The 20,183-nt window shown below is 34.1% G+C and overlaps 1 protein-coding gene across 3 annotated transcripts; it reads right to left on the bottom strand.

Annotated features, from left to right (window-relative positions):
- Positions 1-4,701: 4,701 nt before the first annotated feature.
- On the bottom strand, positions 4,702-19,718 carry LOC132171614 (serine/threonine-protein phosphatase PP1-like). Of its 3 annotated transcripts, none has more exons than XM_059582984.1 (5): positions 19,468-19,718; positions 19,175-19,381; positions 11,118-11,677; positions 10,457-10,726; positions 4,702-5,109 (listed from the first exon to the last, which is right to left on the bottom strand). In XM_059582984.1, exons 2-5 carry the CDS (start codon positions 19,347-19,349, stop codon positions 5,092-5,094), a joined length of 1,023 nt encoding a protein of 340 aa, XP_059438967.1. In that variant the 5' UTR covers positions 19,350-19,381; positions 19,468-19,718; the 3' UTR covers positions 4,702-5,091. The 3 variants fall into 3 exon arrangements, with proteins under 3 accessions (XP_059438967.1, XP_059438966.1, XP_059438965.1); XM_059582983.1 differs by having other exon boundaries at positions 19,175-19,394; XM_059582982.1 differs by having other exon boundaries at positions 19,175-19,718.
- Positions 19,719-20,183: the final 465 nt, after the last annotated feature.

Genomic DNA, 20,183 nt, shown 5'->3' on the forward strand with positions numbered 1-20,183 from the left:
ATGACAAAATTATTGTCCATTTGCATCATAATTAAGTACCCCAGTTATGGCCTAATGAGCAGTTAACGCACCCAGTTAAAACCTTATAATGAGCATCATCATTAACCCCACAAAAATAATTAAATATTCTTGTGGCTGTGGAAGCACCCATGCTCTTATTTATTGCATTTAAATCAATATTATATTTAGTTTAGTATAATAATCTATTAAATAGTATTAATTATTTTTTTTATATATATAAAAAAAATGAGCATTATTGCTTATGTCCCTTTCATTTGTCTTTTGTTTCTCTCTTTGTTTAGCTCAAGTGCTCGTCCTAACAAGCAACCAGAAATGATGTGGGTGGTCCACCTGTTTCTTGGGGACCAAGGGAACATAAATAAATGGATTGTTTATAAATTCTATATTTTAATTCTATAAATCTCTCTTATTATTTATTAACACATAAATCTAACTAAATTTGTAAGCTTTCGGGTATATTTATAAGAGAAATGATATTTAATATTCTTTAGTACTTTTCTTATGCATCGCATCTTCAATCAACACATTCAATAATAATTGATTCGAAAAAATAAATGAATGAAAGAATACGTGAAAGAAGAGAATTCAACATTTTATATTATAATGAGAGAGTTTGAGTCTCTTGATAGGTTATTAGTTCATATATATATATTAATTATCTATTAGATTGAGAGAATTGAAAGGTACAACCAATGCAAAGGAAAATTTGTCATATTATTTTCTACCAAAAAGTCAAGCGATTTGTGTGTGGAATATTATTAAAAAAAAAACAATTTTTTTTTTTTTTTTAAAAAAAAAAGAAGCTAGAAAAATAAAATAGTACAACTCACGTTTGATCCTACACTGAATGGAGACTAACTATTTTATAATTATATTTTATTTTTTTAAAAGTAAGGACATATTTGTATTTAAAGAAGTTTTTAAAGGAATATATATATATATATATATATATACTGTGTTTTGTTTGAAGACAAGTATTGGAGAATATGCGAAGATCAAAATGTCAAAGATGCCACGTCCCCTTGCAGAGAATGATGACAATTACTCACAAGTCCTTTTCAATTTAATTCGGTTTTTTGTTTTTTCTTCCCATTAATTTTGGAATTGGTCAAAAGTTGCACAACCGCATTGTAAGATGAGAAAAAAGAGAGGGCAGTAGTAGTCTTTTTTGGTACATTTTTTTTCAAACGTCTTGTCTACCATTAATCCTTTTTCTAACTCAAGGATTATCAAAATTATTACACCCGTGTAATCAGGGACATCTGCCTAATCACACAATTAAGTACAGGCCTTGCTTTTTATATTTATTTATTATTATTTTTTTTGTCCTTAACTAAAGGGATGGTGAATTCTTATCCTCTCCCATCAATTTTAACATGAGAATGTGAATAAGAGGGAACAGATCTTCTTCGATTTATTTTGGACGGTCAAAATCTCTCTAAATAGTTCTTGAGGTTATAAATAAAATATTTTTTTCATTAATAAAAAAATATATATTTAAAAATAATTAAAAATTAAAATAATAAATTTTTTTTTAAAAAGATACTAAGGGGTGGCTGGCCACCGGGAGGTGGCTTCGGCTACTCCAGACTGCCGATTTGGAGTCATTTTTTTAGTTCATTTCTCGATCATTGCTTTAGCAACACAATCATTAAATTTATAGAACTCACATCACATATAAATTTTACAAATGTAATAGTTTGATTTGTAAATTCGTTGTACAAAAGAATGATTTATGTCAATTTTTTTTAGCTTATATAATTTTTATTTTTTGTAGATTCAAATTTTTTTCTCTCTCTTAAATAAGAACTTCATACAGTACGAGCCTAATCTGTTTTTTTTTTTTGGGTTGTAGAAAGTTGTTTCCTAGGGTTTGAAGAAAGTTGGAATTGATTAAATAGCAGCATATGTTTTTCCATTAATAGCTCCAAAGTTGTCAAAGGTAACATGGGAACCACCAAACCATCATGTGGGTTGTTCACTTGTCATCCACTCTCCATTTCTCGAGGACCGAATATTTATATTTCTTTTACACGAAGCACAAGGTTGTCCATGCACTCACTTCTAGATGAACCATGTATTATTATATAGAGTTAGTTAATGGGCACAACATCCTGGTACTAATTTAGCCACCTTCAAAAAATAAATAAATAAATAAAATTGATAGTAGGGTTAATAATTTTTAATAAATTTAATTTAAAATTAGTAAATTAGAGTTAAGAGATTTGTTATATTTAATTAAATTGATCAGATTAAGATTAATTTATATAGTTTAATATATCACCCTTAATTAAACTATATAAATATATCACCCTTAATTAATGTAAAGTCACTTAATTTGGACAGTTTTGGACGTGAAACGTACCTGAAATGAGTGAGAGTCCCGTAACATTATTCTTTTCGGCCAATCAATCTAATTAATTCAAATTATAATAGTATGAATAATTAGTGGGACCTACCAAACAAGTAGGCGATCCAAGGGAGGAGAGTTAGATCTGTGGAGTGGCAGATCAGATGAAGAGTGTGGGGTTCAGATCAGGTGAAATTTCAATGTTGATAAGTTGTACGTTTTACTGGTTCTCTGTGAAGTCAATGGAGCGTTAAAACGATGCTTTGCGTTAAATCAATCTACCACGTCAGTGTGGGGCCCATCTACTCTCAAAATTGGTGCATTATTGCCTCTCACCGACTTCCACATGCATGCCCAGGAAATAAAAATAATAGACTGCTCACCGCCACCTATTTTCTTATAGGCAGCCGCCGGCGGCTTTCATTGGAGACTTTCACACATACTGGCGGCAGCTGACGGCGGAGAATTAACTGGGGTGCCAAAAAGTGAATCGGAGAAGAAAAAGGTCGAACTTGACATTTTTTTTATTCTTTCCAACTGAATCAAAATAATATTTTTATATTTATTCTATAAAAATGGTACGTGTTCTCCACATAAAAAAAATTATAAACATTTATTTTAACACAGTTTAAAAAAAACTATGTCCATGATTATGCATGTAGAGCATTAGTGTATTATGTTTGTATTTGAAAGGGAAACGTGATATTCGTCATGAGTGACATGTTTTGCTAAATGCATGTCATGTCTGACTTCCCGTGTAAGACAGGTCACTTGAATGCCAAAACTTGTAAATATTCTTTTGTGCCTAAGAATAATCCGTTTTTTCGCCAAACTAAACCTACCCTTGGAATCTAGACAACTCCCAGAATTATTTGACAGAGAGAAATTGTCAAAAGCAGACAGTGTTACACTGAATTGACTTAAAAGGAGGGGACACCGATTTATTTATTTAATTTAATTTATATTTTTCTATTACTGAAGATGGAGGGATGGATAGAGATATGTAGACTACCATATCAATCAATCAAAAGTGATTAAAACTTGGCACGTGGAGTTCACGCCACACCCAATTGATAACTTATCTTGGTATTCGAAATTGGATTAAGAATTTTCTTTTTCTTTTTATTTTCTTGTCAAGGTCTTCTTATTTCATAATTTAGATACTATATAAAGATTTAACGTGTATTTATCATGTTTAGAAATTAATTTTTTTTTAAAAAAAAAATCCATATATGGGTACGTGGAAAAATGTTTAGCATAAGAGATTAGTAGATGAATAATTGTTTAGTTATATATATATTAATTAAGAAAGATATAATTAAAGACTCATAAGTAAAAAAACCACGAAGCAATTTCGAAATATGAAAACTTGTTGAGAACATAAAAAAAAAAAAAAAAAAAAAAAAACTGGATCATTGTTGAGGTCCCAAGGCTACAGAAACCTGAAATATATTAAATTAATTGATTCCTCACTTCTTTGACTGAATATCGAATATGCTTAAACAGATCCAATTTGAATTCCTACGACTGAATGTAAGGGAAAGGCACATGCAAGCAAACAAGTTGTCTTTTCTCAAACTCCTGAAATCAATTAATATTTCCTCGAGACTTGCAGCATAAGTAAGCATCTACGTTATCATTTACATTTGAAAATGAGGCATGATAATGGGTCGTAATAATGACAAAATTTTTAAAAAATGGTCATTATTATCAAGAAAAATACCATTTAAAAAAAAAAACAAATAATAAAAAAATCACATAAGATGTTATTGCTTAAGAATTTTTTTATTTTTTTTTATTTTGTTTTTTTTTTTAAAATGATCACATAAAAAAAAATTAGACCAAAGTTGTATCAAAAAGTTTGTACCTTTATCATTTATCTATGAAAATACATTTTTTTTTTTCTATTCTTTTCCTTTTATGTACGTGTGCCATGGGATTGAAAAATCTCCAAGAATTTTTTTTAAAATTTGATATTCTCAAATTCATAAATCTCAACCATTTATTTTATCTAACCGTCTAAAATAAGCCATATTTCAACATTTAATGAGGAAGCTACCCTCAAGAAATTTAATAAGCCATATTTTCTCATTAAATGCTAAAACATGAATTATTTTAAACGCTTAGATGAAATAAACGATTAAGATTTATGAATTTGAGAATCTCAAATTTAATAGGAGATCTCAATCCCTAGGTTTGCTGAACACAAAATGCGGACACAGAAATTATAATTTCTAAGATATGGGACTTTAAGAAAAGACAATTTATAAAAAAAAAAATAATAATAAAAATTAAAAATCAAAATAAAAATAAAAATAGAGAGATCAGAATACATGAGAAATTTGTTTTAACATTATTCTGTCCCGGAATCACTTCCATGGTTTCATAGCAAACGTGGGTGAAACATTTGAAGCTAACAATTCATATAGCAGCATACGTTGCAGCTACTAGTGTACAAGCAGGAAGAAAAAAAAGGATTACAGCCAATACTAGCTCTTCAAACACAACTTTGTATCAAGGAAAACAATCTCTTTTGTATTAGTTTCTAATGATATTTTCCTTCCAATTTTGTACAATTTTCGACATTTTATAGTCAAATTAAATGGACCTCAAAGCTCATACAGTGGCCACCCATTTGTGTTTATGACCCAACTGGGGTGGCAGCTCCAGGCTCCAGGCTCCAGGCTCCAGGCTCCACCTCTATTCCATCAAAACAAATCTCATACTCCAAGGAAGGACTGCAAAGCCAAAAAGCAAACAAAATTAAAAAAACGAGCCAGTTACTTATATGCGATGCACCAGATTAGACAATAAAAGTACAGAGATCAAAAGCAGTGACAGCAGCACTTGTAATGATCAGATTCTGATCCATATGGGTTCTTTCAAATCCAGAATAAAATGTCTTGAAAGCAGAATCGAATCTTATCATACCTTGTTTAAAATTTCCCTGTCTAAGAATATAAACAAAGGGAAGTCATCACAGTTGCAGAAATTTAGTTGCATATACAGAAAAAATAAATAAATTATGTCTGTGATTGCAGCCATTCACTACTCACCAAGGCAGAAAATATGAGTTTGTCCCCCAAAGTTTAAGAGATAATCACATTGGTTGCCCACTTACTACATTAGTTGAGGGAAAAACAATAAAATCTAGTAGAGGGCTGGAGAGTCATAAGTATGAACCATATGTGCAAAACCATGAGAAATTTCAACTGCCACCATTTTAAGGGTGCATGCACAGTTGATAGGTAAGATGAAATTGGGAGATGAAAGAAGAGGCAAGGAGGCAAGAAAATGAATGATGAATATTTTTTATTTACCAGGTATTTCGTAGGTAGAAAGAATGGAAAATTGAAAAGGATGAAAAATAGAAATCCCATTCCTTTGTTTGGTAGTAGAGAAGGATATGAGGAAAGATGCTGAATGCCATTAAAACCTTATATAATTATCAAGTTTATTTCTTTCTGAGGTACATACAGGGGGTTATTTATTATGGGTAAATTGATCACATCACATGCCTTTGTCTCATTCCAATTTCCCTCCCCTTTTCCTTCCACATTTGAGAGGATAAAATAATGTGGGCCTGAGTGGAAAATCCTCCTTATAACCGATTTCACTTCTCCTCCCTTTTCCCTATACCAAACAAGAAAATGCCCGTCAATGCTCCACTTTCCTTCCTCTCTTATCCTTTTTCTCACCCTCTCCAACAAACAGATCCAAAGTGCTAAGTTCCATCATTTGGCACAACTGTTGCTACATCTCCGCTAATTCCATACACTGTGTTCTAGTTAAAGAAACCAACTTCACACTGCAGAACTTTGTTCATAAATTTAAGAACAATTGGAGGTTTTTGGGTCTAAGGATTAAGGTACACATGAAGGATAAGGAATGCTTCAGGACAAAACTTACAGTTCATATTGATGTAACATTTTTTTTGGATGAATTTTCACGTTGATGTAACATAGGCAATAGATTAGGTATTTTCTTTACAAGTCATAATAAGGGACCAATAACAACATACAGAAGGTTTATTAATATTATTAGTCTAATTGGTGGGGGTTTATAAGATTATTGCCAATGCTCTTGCAAATAGGATAAAAGGGGTGGTAAAGAAGATAATTTCAAAACCTCAAAATGAATTTGTCAAAGGCAGGCAAATTCTAGACCATTCTTATTGCTAATGATTGCCTGGATAGCAAGACCAAATCTGGTGAACAAGCTTTGAAAGTTGGGTATTAAGAAAGCCTATAATCATGTCAACTAGGAGTTCTTATTGTACTTGCAGATGAGGTGCGGATTTGGAGAGAAATGGTGTAATTGGATAGCGGATTGTATTTTTTCAGAGCGCTTTCCTATTTTGGAAAATGGCACTCCCTCCGGTTTCTTTAGTAACTCCTGTAGTTTGAGACAGGGAGATCTTGTATCTTATGCTCTTTGTCATTGTTAGAGCATTTCCGGTAGTTTCCCTTAATTTTTTTCTAAATTTAGGGAACCAAGCTGCTTTTGCTTCCCTATTCAAATACAATCCACAATACTGCCCTTATCTTTCCTGAGACCATTTAAATATTCTTTCTTTACTTTTTTTTTTTTATGATTATTTTTTTCTTTCTTTCTTTTTTAATTTCTTTTTTCTTCATTGGCTTATTCAAGAATGTCGTCCCAAAGTGCAGAAAGGTAGTTTGGGTTTGGTTTCATTTTTTGTATTGTCTTCGTAAGGGATTTGGAAGAGATGGGAAGCTATTTTCACATTATAGGTTTAAAATCTATAATTCTCTCTTCATGGAACTTCCACTATGTTTTTTCAAAGTGATCTCTGGAACTGAAAGGACTTGACCCCTCTTGGCATTCTTTGATAATGGTTGACTCCATGACTTCTCTTTGGGCCATATAGATTTTAAATCAGTTCTGGGAAAGCAGCGAAGAGATGGAAAATCTACACCTCTGCGACCATTGACTGCAATCCAGCGTCTTCATATCCATTGGTTGATTGAGAAATATGGAGATGATTATGAGGTACAATACAAATTTTAGATCTTAAAATCCGTCAAATTGGTGCTTTCCTTACTCAAGCTTTTTTTCTTCTTCTTTTGGGCAGGGGATGTTCATGGATACAAAGCTAAATGCCAAGCAGCACTCAGCTGTAACTCTAGAGAATGCCGTGCTTAGTGTTGGCGTCAAGTACCATGTTGATAAGGGAAGCTACAACGCTACCCAAGACCCTTGGTTTGGAAAAGGAAAGGGCAATCTGCTGTAGGTGGGTTTTTTGGGATTTTCCTTGCATTTAGGGAAGCCCGAAGAGGATTTAGGAAAACTGCTGCTAATGTTCTTATTGAAGCCCTACATAAAATGCTTTGCTACTATCATAGATGGAGGATTTCTTTCAGGCGTTTCTTTGGGGTCTAGAAACACTGGTGCGGTTCACATTTCCCATGTTCATATTTTGGAAGGCTAACCCAGATCACATTTGTTATCTGCATGCCTTATTCTTATGATTTGAAGCTATATCCGGTTTGAAAATTATTTTGGAAAAGTCATAGCCTATTCCTATGGGAAATGTTAGTAACATGGATGGGCTAGCCAAGATTCTGGGTTGTGAGGTGTCTTATTTGCCTTTGAAGTATCTTGTTCTTCCACTGGGAGCTCCATTTAAGGCCAAATTGATTTGGGACAGTGTTATAAGAAGATGGAGTGTTGTTTGGAGAGATGGAAAATGATGTACCTGTCTAAGGATGAAAGGATTACCTTAATCAAGAGCACCCTTCCCAATCTGCCTACATATTTCATGTCTCTTTTTTTCCTTCCTGCTGGTGTTGCCAACCGTATAGGGAAGTTACAGCAAGACTTCTTATGGGGTAGGCTAGGTGATGAGTTCAAATATCTGATCCATTGGTTCAAGTTTCTTTCCCGAAGGGTTAGGGGTCTGAAATTTGCTTTTGTTCAAACATGCTCGTATGGAGAAATGGCTTTGGTGCTTTCGCATGAGATAGAAGCCTTGTGCAGAGTTGTAGTGGCCTCCAAATATGGCAACTCGTGGGGATGGTGGTGTTTTAATGAGGTTCATGGGTCGTATGGAGCGAGCTTGAAAAATATCAGTAGGGATTGGGGCTGTTTTCTAGTTACACCAGGTCTGGGGTGAGAGATAACTCCAAGATTAAATTTTGGGCTTTTTTATTTTTATTTTTTTTTAATATATAAGTACTGAAAAACTTTATTGAAAGCGTAAGGCGCCTCTAAGTACACATAAATTAAATTATGGCATATGTGGTGTGGGAATCAAGTCCTTAAGAATTACTTATCAAAAAAAAATCAAGTCGTTAAGAATACTTTACTGTATTTGTATGGTATTGCTAGAGTAAAGGATGCTTTTGTGGCATACCACTTGGAGTTATACAGTGGTTCACATCAATGAAATATAAGCCTTATCAGAATGGCTCACGATTGAGAAGTAGATGTCTTTACTTCAAAATGAGACAGGAAGGTGAAGACAAGTTTCATTGGGCACTTTACAAGAAATTGATGTTTGATGATAGATCTTTCTATAACGTCATTGTTTCTCCTAATAACGCTCCCTTTCCTTTGCAGATTTGTGGCAGAAAGCCCCCTTGAGAGTGGTGTGTTTTGCTTGGACAGCCACCCTTGTAGACTGATATTTCAGTCGAGTTGGGTTAGCTTGGATTATGCCTCACAGAATAGTAGACTTTTTCACTTGTTAGATAGGATTGGGAGGCAGTCCTCAGAGTGCAGTAGTGTGGAAGTTGGTTTTGTCCTGCCTTTTGTGGTGATGAAAAGAAATAATAGAAATTTTGAAGACTGCAAGAGGCCAGTGGTTGAACTAAAGTCGTTCTTTTTCATAACTCTTTACCACTGGACAGCTACCTTAGATCTTAATTTGCCTAGGTTTCATGTTTTTTTTGACTTGTTTTTTCTTTCTAGCTAGATGTATTTGTATACTCCATATATACTTGGGTTGCGCCTTTTGTGCTTTTATTGATATTTTGACTAATATATATATAGTTGATGGATCAGATGGCAATGGAATGACGTAAGACTAGGGCAGGTATTTAGTTCAATCTTACGAATCAAAATAAACACATAACAAGGGAATGTGCAAAAGAACAATAGAAAGACTATATAAAGTATTAATTCTTGAAGTATAGTCTCCATCAAAAGACAGGAATTAGCTCAGAAAACGATCATAATGCTTAAATAGATACTACTCATTAATGACTACGATAATTTCAAAAGAAATATCATCCCACCACAATTGCTTAATAAAAAAATCCCACTACACAAGTTTTTATTACCAAACTGTATCTAAGCAGAACCTGAGAGTAGAAGAAACATGCATATAACGTGTACTTCTCTTCCTCTTGTTTGATCCCCACCCCACCCCACAAAGATAAAAAATAAAATAAAAAACCACCCACACACACACAAGAAAAAGAAAAAGTGAAATTACTTTTAGTATAATGATAAATATGTTAATTTCTCAATCCTATGGCTATAGTCACTTTGGATATAGCACAATCTTTAAGAATGCATTAGATGCTTGACACATGTTCTCTATTTTTTTTAAGTGATGGCGTGAAACCTCACCAAGGCAAGGCCCTTTGGACCCACCCCTCGAGAGTAAACCCCGAATACACGACCCCACCCATTAGAATCGTGTATCAGAGAAACTCTTGGTGCAGATTCGAACCCAAGATGTCTGAATCTACGGCTTATCCCACGCCCACCCTTTGACCACTAAGCATCCCTTTTTGTTCTTAGTTCTACTTGTCAACTCAAGAAACAATAATTTTTTTAGCATGTAATAGTAATATGATAAAGGGTAGCATGTGAATGAATACAGATTATTGTTTGACTTTTAATGTGGAGAAATATTTTGAAACATCCAAAAATAGAAATAGGTAATTGCACAGTGAAGCAAGCATACCATTCGATATCTAACAAGCTACAATCTAAATTCGAGAAAAATGTCATAAGAACTACATACTAATGGGAAATGCAATAAGTGCCCATAGTTCCATCAAGAAGCTTCTATTAGTTAACCTAAATTTGTCTTTTTATGTAACGGGCACATACCTTCACTCCAGTTGGGGGGTTTCCAGGCTTAGCAGTAGTTGTACTCCCAAAAATCCCTGTTGGAGAATTTCCAGGTTTGGCTGTTAGCGTGCTCCCAAAGTTGAACTTCAGCTTGTTATCTGCAGGCCTTAATATTTGGAAGGAGCACATTAGTGTCTCATCCACACTCATCATGGCACCGGCATTGTCAAACTCCCCACAATAATTAGGTGCTGAAAATATAGTAACAAGTTGTCGGTTGGCAAAGAACTCATAGCCGTCCTCTACAACCTGCCAAACATATAATACAAGAACACTAACTACATAGAGGTGCTAAACATTATGAAAGATCATATCCTCTATACCCAGCATAGGACTGTACAGAATGAAGCAACCAATGGTAAAATTATTAAATACAAAAGGGTGGAGGCATGGCATTTAAAAAGATTCAAGTACCCAAGAGGTCTAAAAATTTGGAAATTTTGACAAGTATCCAGTAGATTATAATTGCTCCATATTTTCACGAAAAGCATAAGTTCCTGTAAAATGACTATCATACTCCAGACAGATAAATATGTTTGGCTTTACTAGATATGTTCTGTACAGTTCTACCAGTAGGGAAGAGGATATGAACTCAATTCTGAAAACTATCAGTAATAAATTGCACTATGGTAGGTGAAACCTGGTGAGCACGACAAATGAGATCCAAATCATGCTTCTCAAGAAACTCCGTCACCTTGTCAGCACCAAATGTATATGAAACTCCCCTATCATTCATTCCCCAATCTTGAATATCTTTACTGGGATCAGACCAGAGAAGATCACAGAGCAAACCTGTGTCTGGTACATCAGTTGGCCGCAGTAAATTTCTAATCTGATCCAAATGATGCAGATCGGGAGAAAGGCCCCCATGCATGCAGAGAATTTTTTCGTCAATTAGGGCAGCCACTGGCAGGCAGTTAAAGCACTCTGTGAATGTCTTCCATAACCTGATATTAAATCTTCTCTTACATTCATCATAAAAGCCATATATACGATTGATAGAAGCACATTCGTGGTTTCCCCTCAAGAGGAAAAAGTTCTCAGGATATTTTATTTTATATGCTAGGAGTAGACATATTGTTTCTAAACTTTGCTTGCCTCGATCCACATAATCCCCCAAAAACAAGTAGTTGGCTTTAGGAGGTAATCCACCATACTCAAAAAGCCTCAAAAGATCAGAATATTGACCATGTATGTCACCTGAATGTCATCAAAAGAGTATCATCAAGACAAATCCAAAAATTCATTCTTTCTAAAAAAAAAAAAGAGAGAGAGAGATTCTCATAAATAGCAAAACAATGACTTCATAACGCATCAACTATGTCAACAGGTTTAGAAACCATGGAAAATGTAGTAACTTTGCAGAGGATGTGAAATTCTAACCCATACTACAAGCATGCAAATAATTAAGACTGATAGTTTGGCTCAGTACTTTATCATTTAAATATTAGCGCCCCAAAACTATTGGAAAGAAAGTCAAAAAAATAAAAATTTCTAATTAATTATTTCAAATTAAAAACTTACTACTACAAACAATGCAAAAAAAAAAAAAAAAAAAAATTCTTATGCTATTTGATAGTCTATTCAACTGTCCTAGATTATTCCACATGTACTTGGCCTACTTATTTATCACAAGAAGAGATTTTAAAGCAATAAAATATTATAAAATTAATTATTCCATATATTTTTAAATAACTGCTACCAACAATGCAAGAAATCATTGAGATATATTAAACAAAACAAAAAATTCTCAAAAGCAGCCACTAAATGGAAGGCTTCGCTCGCTCACTCTAACGCTCGTTTAGTAGACAACGAGTGGAGTGGATAAGCCCTTTCAAAGATAGGGGTGAGTACTACATGAGCTCGTAAGTCAAGTACGGAACGAGCCTTGTCTACGAAGCAAAGTGACCTCGTCTTTCTTGCTTCTAACAAAGCTTCTAGCACTAGATTTCAAGTCTTTTGAGAATTGTCATATTGCTCAATCAATTTTTCTTTCAAGAATATCACTTCTTCCTCTTGATCATTTCAAGTACTAAAAAAAGTAAGGGAAGAATTACACTTTTTTTATGAATAACAATTTATAAAAAGAAAAGGTAAAACTCTCATACACGAAAAGTATACAAGAGATACAACCACCCTAAAGGTGTCGAAAATTTAAAAGTTAACAAGATCTAAAAAGTTCAAAGAGGGGAGAGATTAGGAAAATAAATTACAGCCCAATCCAAGAGATATCTCAAAGAGACAAAATTTTAAACTAAGCACATTAGACTCGCAGTCCTCAAAAAGGCATTGGTTACTTTTTCTCCAATGCTCCACTTTAAGAGTGAGAGGTAGCCTCTTTGGGAGTCTTCCAACAATGAAGTAGCTCTAGGATGTTGCTAGGCATAACCCACAAAACCCTAAATAAGTATAGAACCAAGTAAAAAAAAAACTAGTGTAGTATTAAAACTCACAATAGATGAGGAAGTAATTTACGATCTCCTCATTCTTTTTGCATAGGCAACATTAGTGTAAGAGGGTAAAACCTCACTTTCTAAAATTATCAACCGTGAAGATTCTACCCAAAGTTGTCGTCCAAGTAAAGAAAGCAACGAGTGGGCAAGGCCTAACCTTCCAAATACTTTTTCGGGGGAATGAACTAGATGTATTTTTTATAAGTAATTCAAATTCATTAAAAGGGCACAAGAGCACAAACATAATACACATAAGAGTATACAAGGGAACCCCTAAAGTATCGAAAAAAGAAAAAAAAAGAACAAAACTCCAAAAACTTAGAGAAATTAGAAACAAGCAATCTAATAAACACTACTATCCACGTAGAAAGGGATTGGAACAACAAATTCTTTAACTCTAACATTGCCATCTCGTGATCTTCAAAGATCCTTGCATTCTTCTCTCCAAATACACCATAGTAAACATAAAGGAGCCAACCTCCACAATTCCAAAAGATTACATTGTCACAATTGTTCCCTCCAACACACCAACATATCTCTCACCCTCCGAGGCATAACCCATACAACCCCAAACAACTGAAAAAGTGAGCTCCATAGTTTTCTTGCAACCTCACAATGAAGAAGAAGATGGTCAATAGACTTCCCACTTTTCTTACACATTTTTTTTTGATAAGTTATGTTTAATTTCAAATAGTTTTCAAAAAGTGAGCTCCATAGTTTTCTTACACATACAACACTAATCCACCACAATAACATGCTGCTTTCATAAAATTATCCAAAGTTAAGATTTTCCCTAAAGTCGCCATCCACACAAAGAACACCACTCTAGAAGGAGCCTTAACTTTCCAAATACTCTTCCAAGGAAACGGGGAACTCACCGTTGGAGATAACACATGATAGTAAGATTTCACTTAAAACGATTTCCTTTTAGAAGGAATCAGCACATTCCATCCTAACCTCCTTGCCTTACTCTTTAAGAATAAAACACAAAGAAATCAAAGACCACTTCCGCCTCCCAATCATGCACAGGTCTTGTAAAGAAAATATTCCAATAAATGTTCCATTCCAAAACTGCATATGATCTGCCATCAACGCATCCTTACAACAAGCAAGAATGAATAATTCCAGAAAAAGAGAATTTCAAAGGCTGCTCCCCACACCATAAATCATGCCAAAACTGCATTGTAGATCCATCTCTCACCTCATACCTCACAAATTTAGAAAAACCTTCCCACCCCCTCCTTACACTTTTCCATTCCCACACCAGAGGGCTCGCAACGTTCTTAGAACACCAACCTTCCCACAAACTCTCATATTTAGTATCCACCACTGATCTCCACGAAGCCTCCCTCTTCATAGCATACCTCCACAATCACTTACCCAAAAGGGCTCAATTAAATTGAATTAGATTCTTCACCCCAAACCCCCTAAGATGATTGTAGTACATATTTTCTACCACTTCACGAGATGAAACTTAAACTCTTCACCAATACTCAATATCCACTATCATAAACATCATTCTACTTAATGCCTCCATAACAACCACAACCAATAAAGAAGATAACGAGTCTCCCTATAGTAATTCGGTTGAACTACTAAAAAAACCAGATGAAGACTCATTAATGAGAATGGAAACCGCAGCGTAGATATGCGTTGTACTATCTGAATTCACCATCTCTCCCCAAAGCCACATCTCTGCATCATGTATGACAGAAGCTCCCGTTTTACATGATCATAGGCCTTCTCCAAATTCAATTTACACAATACTCCCCTAGATCAAATCCGAATATCCAAACATTTATTCCCCTTAGTGCCTCAGGCATGTTACAACAACTATATTGATAATCCCACCAGTTCAAATTTCTCTAGTAAGACATTTCCAAAAATAGAAAAAGGAAAAAGGATATTTTCCCTCACTAAGCTAGCTTTTTCCTCTCTTTTTTCCCCTCTGTGAATGTAAATTCAAAAGGATCATTGCTGATTCTAAGCATTATTGTATGTGCCACTTGAAAACTTTTAATAATAAAAAAGTAAAACAACTCAAATCAACTAAGCACAAATTCCAACTAATTAAGGTCAGCTATCTGAATCCTTTTTTGCCACTCAACCCCATATAAGGTGTATCCTCTATTATATTGTTAGCAATCATGACTAACCATGTCAATCTTTGGCCTCCCCTAGACTTTTTGCTCCAACTTATACTAAACCAATCTTTTGAGACAATTAAATATATGCAGTAAATAATTAATATAGTTTTTTTTTTTTATAAGTAGCTAAGTAATTATTAATATAATTTTTTTTTATAAGTGATCAGATATTAAAAGATAGTTTGTTTAGAATTGTATCTCATGCCACTTTCAAGATGTTATCTAGTGTCTTGATATGTTGATTAATTGGAAAATCTAGGGGTTCAGGCCATAAATTAACATTTTAGTACCATGTGAAAAATTAATTCATTGTGGTCTCACATCACATGGTTTCAATATCACATCAACCTTCTTTATTTCTATTTTCACAAACAAATAGAGGTTATTTTGGCAAAAAAAGAAAAGAAGAAGATATCCCTCTATATGGGATGTATATGAAAGGCACACTGAAAGAAAAAAGAAAAATAAAAGTCAACGACTAAGGTTTAAAGCATCAAAGAAAGCGGCATACTAATGCAAGCCAGAAAGAATGCAAAACCAAAAGCAATGAAAACAATGAGCTCAAGACCAATGGCAAGCTCAACTCCTCGAAAGCTCTATTATCCTTCTCTATACAAATGTTCAAGCCAAACAAGAAGATGGCTTTCAGAACAACCGTACTCCTCCAAAACCTACCTTTCCAACAAGCAAACGACTGCACCACCAATTTGGCCATACAAAATAACAAAAACAACCAAATACCCTTTAGCACTAGAACTATTCACAAGGATGCCCCTAAATTGGTAAAGTATATTAAGAAAATAGTTATAAAATCTTGCATATTCAATATAATACTCAATAAAATTTTAGTTTACATGTCGAATTAGGTGTGTCATGTACTCAATTATATAGGTAACATTAAACATAACGGTTTAGAAGAGTTATATCTCCAAAATAAGCATCATTGATTATTAAATAGCAAACAAAATGAAGTGATATAATAAAAGCTATAAGCTTTTGCATTCTCCACTTTAAAGAGTGTTGAGTATACACGTGAGTATAAAAAGATTGAATCCATTGGAAAGATGTCACAAGTGTGAGTGGTTAACAAAGTATAGTTAGACCCAAACCCATAGGCTTAAGCTTTTTGGTTGAATGATATCCTAACATGCTTTATTATGGTGTCACCGAAAGACTTTTCAAGGTGTCAATCTTCCTAACAAGTGGTATCAAAGTTAAAGGTGATGTGTGATATGGTGGAGTGGCACAGAACTGTAACAATTTCCTTGATTTACTTATCTAAGCTCCCTTCATTCATATATGACCACCAATAACAACACAACACTAGTAATCAGATTAAGAAATACTACAGTGAATTTTTTCAGTTTTAATATCAGTGGAAGAGTTTCACTCACAATGTATTTCAAGAAAGAAATCAGTAGCACCAACATTTTTGAATACAAATATTAGTTGAGGCCATTAGAGCATCAAAGCCCGAGGAAAGATAATGAGATTTTTCTTTGACGTCAAAAAATATTGCTACCTCCAATTAAATAAAACGAAAAGACAAGTAGCCTACCACATTAATGAATAGAGTAAGCCTCTTGGAGTACAGCATTACCCTATTCGAAAGAGACAATAACACTAGAGCATGGTGTACTAAGTAGTTACCGTAAAGCCTCACTAGCATAAAGCAATCATTTTGGGCAGACCACAACCAAACATAATTAACCTAGCCTGGTATCCTTTTCCCATGATCTAATTTTTGCATCACTTTGTTAGTTACAACAGTAATTCACATATTACCATGGCATAATCACCTCCATCCTCCAATTACAGATTTACGTGTACGAAACAGAAATCAATCATGAACCATCACTACCATATTGAAGTGTATTAAACAATGGACATTCTTCAGGAAGATATTACAAATTTTATTTCTTCAGGAAGTAGGAAATGTATCTTACTGCGAACCAGTGGTATTTTGCCAAATCAGCAATGCAAAAAGATTGGAACACACTATTGATGATCTCACTTAATAGATTGCAAGAAAAGGGCTAAGATGAAGATTAATAGTTTTGACTGAATCAGAAAGAAAAATGTACAATATACAAGACACACAAGCAAAGTGTGCAAAAGACCATGGAATGAACAAGAAGTAATAGACAAATGGTAAAAAGAAAATACAGCGACAAATTAGCTTACCAGGGGAAAAGTCAGTGCTACATAAGACCTAATCAGGAATAGATAAGTGAATAACAATATAAATAACTAAAACAACAAAACAATCACACTCTCCAGATCATCAAACAGTCCTACTTGTTGTCTACTTGTAAGAACTAAATAATTGGAAAAAAGGGTAAAAGAAGAAACTTTATTCATAATTGCTGCAGTTGTTGCAATCATCACTGAGTAGAGTATCATTGCAGCAAATCAATAAAAAGCTACCATGTTAACACATCCAAGAAAAGCTTGATTGTTAGGTATCACAGAGAGCTAGCACTATGGTCAGGCTAAATCGTTGTTCCAGATAATAGGTCAAGAACCTGGTCAGAAATATAGCAAAGTCACCTTTCCTATTATTTTCCCCAGACCCGCTACTAAAAAAGATGTTCACTTCTTAAAAAAGATCCCATGTACATAGGTGGGAACGGGGGAAGAGGTCAGATTTGTCCTGACGGTAGCAAGAGTAGCAATAACGTTTATAATGCTAGAGCAATGGGTATGGTCAGCAAAATTATACAAAAAGAAAAAGGAGGAAACAAAATAAATATTGTGGACGCCAAGTGGTTGATATTATCCCCTTGGGACCGAAACTTCTTGTTTTAGAGGGTCGATAAAATCACCTGTTATGCCTATACAACGAAATCATATCTACTACTCTTGATTCGACTCAATTTCTATGCTGACATATCATCTCTCCTGTATCCTAATGCTTTACATAACTAGACAATGCAAGTAAAACCCACCAAAAAAAGAAAATGCAAGTAAAAGCCTCTCACTAATTGACAATTCAAAATTTTAAGTCAACATATTATATATCAAGGCAGCATCACAAATGGAAACAAAACGCACCATGCATGATCCAATACCCAATCCAAATAATGGCTAATAAAGAATTCAAGTATTTAGTAATATATCACATAAGTGTTAATTATATCAAAAAACAAAAGTCAACTCTCAAAGCCCTTCCAGGTTAAGTGATTCACCTACACATGCTACGATTACTAAACAGATTCATTACAAATAAACAAATGAAATGTAAACTATCATTCAGATTGAATTACTAACCAGGAAAAAAAAATGACACCGTTCATTCCAAATTAACTAATTTAATCCAAACCTATAACACATTTTCATCCAGAAACAAACATTAACTTAAAAGATAATCAGAGTACACTACAATTTAAGCAACTTAATCCATACACAACATAATATCGTCTGTGTTAAAAATGTAAAATTGTACACATACAAGTAAATCGCAGGATATTTTGCAAACTAACTCGAAAATGTACATAGTAATTTCAATTAAGCAATCAAACTCGTAAAAAAAAATAAAAAATAAAATAAAATAAAGCTAAGCAATCAAATTCATTAGCTGACCACAAACATTACCAAGAAAAATGTCACTACATAGTACAACAGTTAACTCATTCCCTACATTACAAACTCAAAGAGGAATCACAGAATTACTTAACAGTGTCTAATTAAGCAATCATACCCAAAAGAGAAAATTGATCACAAAAACTAAGTGCGCTTAACATAAAATAGTGAAATCTGAATGGTTTCAACAGAGTAGAAACTTGGGCTCCCAGAATTTCAGGTAAGAATGCTGTAAAATGAAGCAATCAAATTAAACCCAGCCGACAACAACCAAATTGGATTCGCTTAGACAAACAAAATTCTTTCATGGGTCCGACAAAGCACAAACAAAGACTCACAAAAACCAAGTATACAGCTCCAAAAAGATGACTGGATTCTCAAATTTCAAGACCAAGTATCCCAGAGTTGAACCAATCAAATCAAACCCAAACCATAAACCCACAAAGTTTAATAATTTAAAAAGCAAATTTATGAAAATAAAACTAAACCTAAAAGGTGGGTTTCGCATCAAGTACCACAAATCTTGATGGGTGCTTCAAGCTCCAACAAATTGGGCTGTTGCAAGAAAATCTCTCTAGAAGCAACGCAGAGCTGGCGGATCTCCGACTCCGAGAGCTGGACCTGCTTGCCCGGCCGGCCTCGGACTTCCATAAGCCGGTTGATTATGTCGTCGAGCAGCGATTGGTCCATTCCTCCTCGGTCAGGTAGGAAAGTCAACGGTTCTATAGGACGTGACTGAAACAGTGAAAATCAGAGATTGTTGAAACGGGAGAGAGGGAGTGAGCAGGGAATAACAACAACAACATGCCTTGGTGGGGAAGATGTCGTTTCGTCAGGAGAAGGATGTCGTTCGACGATTTGACAGAGCTGGACACATACCCTTTTGGGGAGTAGAATGGAGAAAGTGGAAAATTGCTTTAAAGCAGCGAGTGGTTTTAAAGTGAGAGAGAGAGAGAGAGAGAGAGCGAGAGAACGAGAGGCGATGTGGAGGCGTGGTAAGGCGGTCTGACCTACGAAGACAGCAACTCTATTGGTGAGTTTCTAGAAATACACAATGGTTGATGGAGTCGAAATGGGGGGCAGCACTCTCTTGTTGACCTATTTCATTTTCAATATTTTTTCTCTCTTTTTTTTGACCTATTACCTATTAGAAAATAAATAAATAAATATATATATATATATATATATATATATATATTCAAAACAAAAATAAAAAATATTTAAAAATATATACAACCTCCATGGCCATAGTCAATACAACACAAATTTTCACTAGGTTAAAGAATTTCTTGTCATCAAGTTTATAAATTTATGAATTAATGTAAAATTAGTCTGTGAATTTCTCTGTAATTAACTTAAATTATAAATAGTTCAATGTCGTATCAAAGTGAACTCATAGATCATTTGGTCTTGTCAAAAAAAAAATTAGTCCATAGAATTAAATTCTGTTAAAACATTTGACGAATTATATTAGATGTCATGTCAGCGCCAATAAAATGGTGACATGTGTTGCTCTTAATAAAA

This window comes from Corylus avellana, chromosome ca2 (assembly GCF_901000735.1).
Source record: "Corylus avellana chromosome ca2, CavTom2PMs-1.0".
Lineage (NCBI taxonomy): Eukaryota > Viridiplantae > Streptophyta > Magnoliopsida > Fagales > Betulaceae > Corylus > Corylus avellana.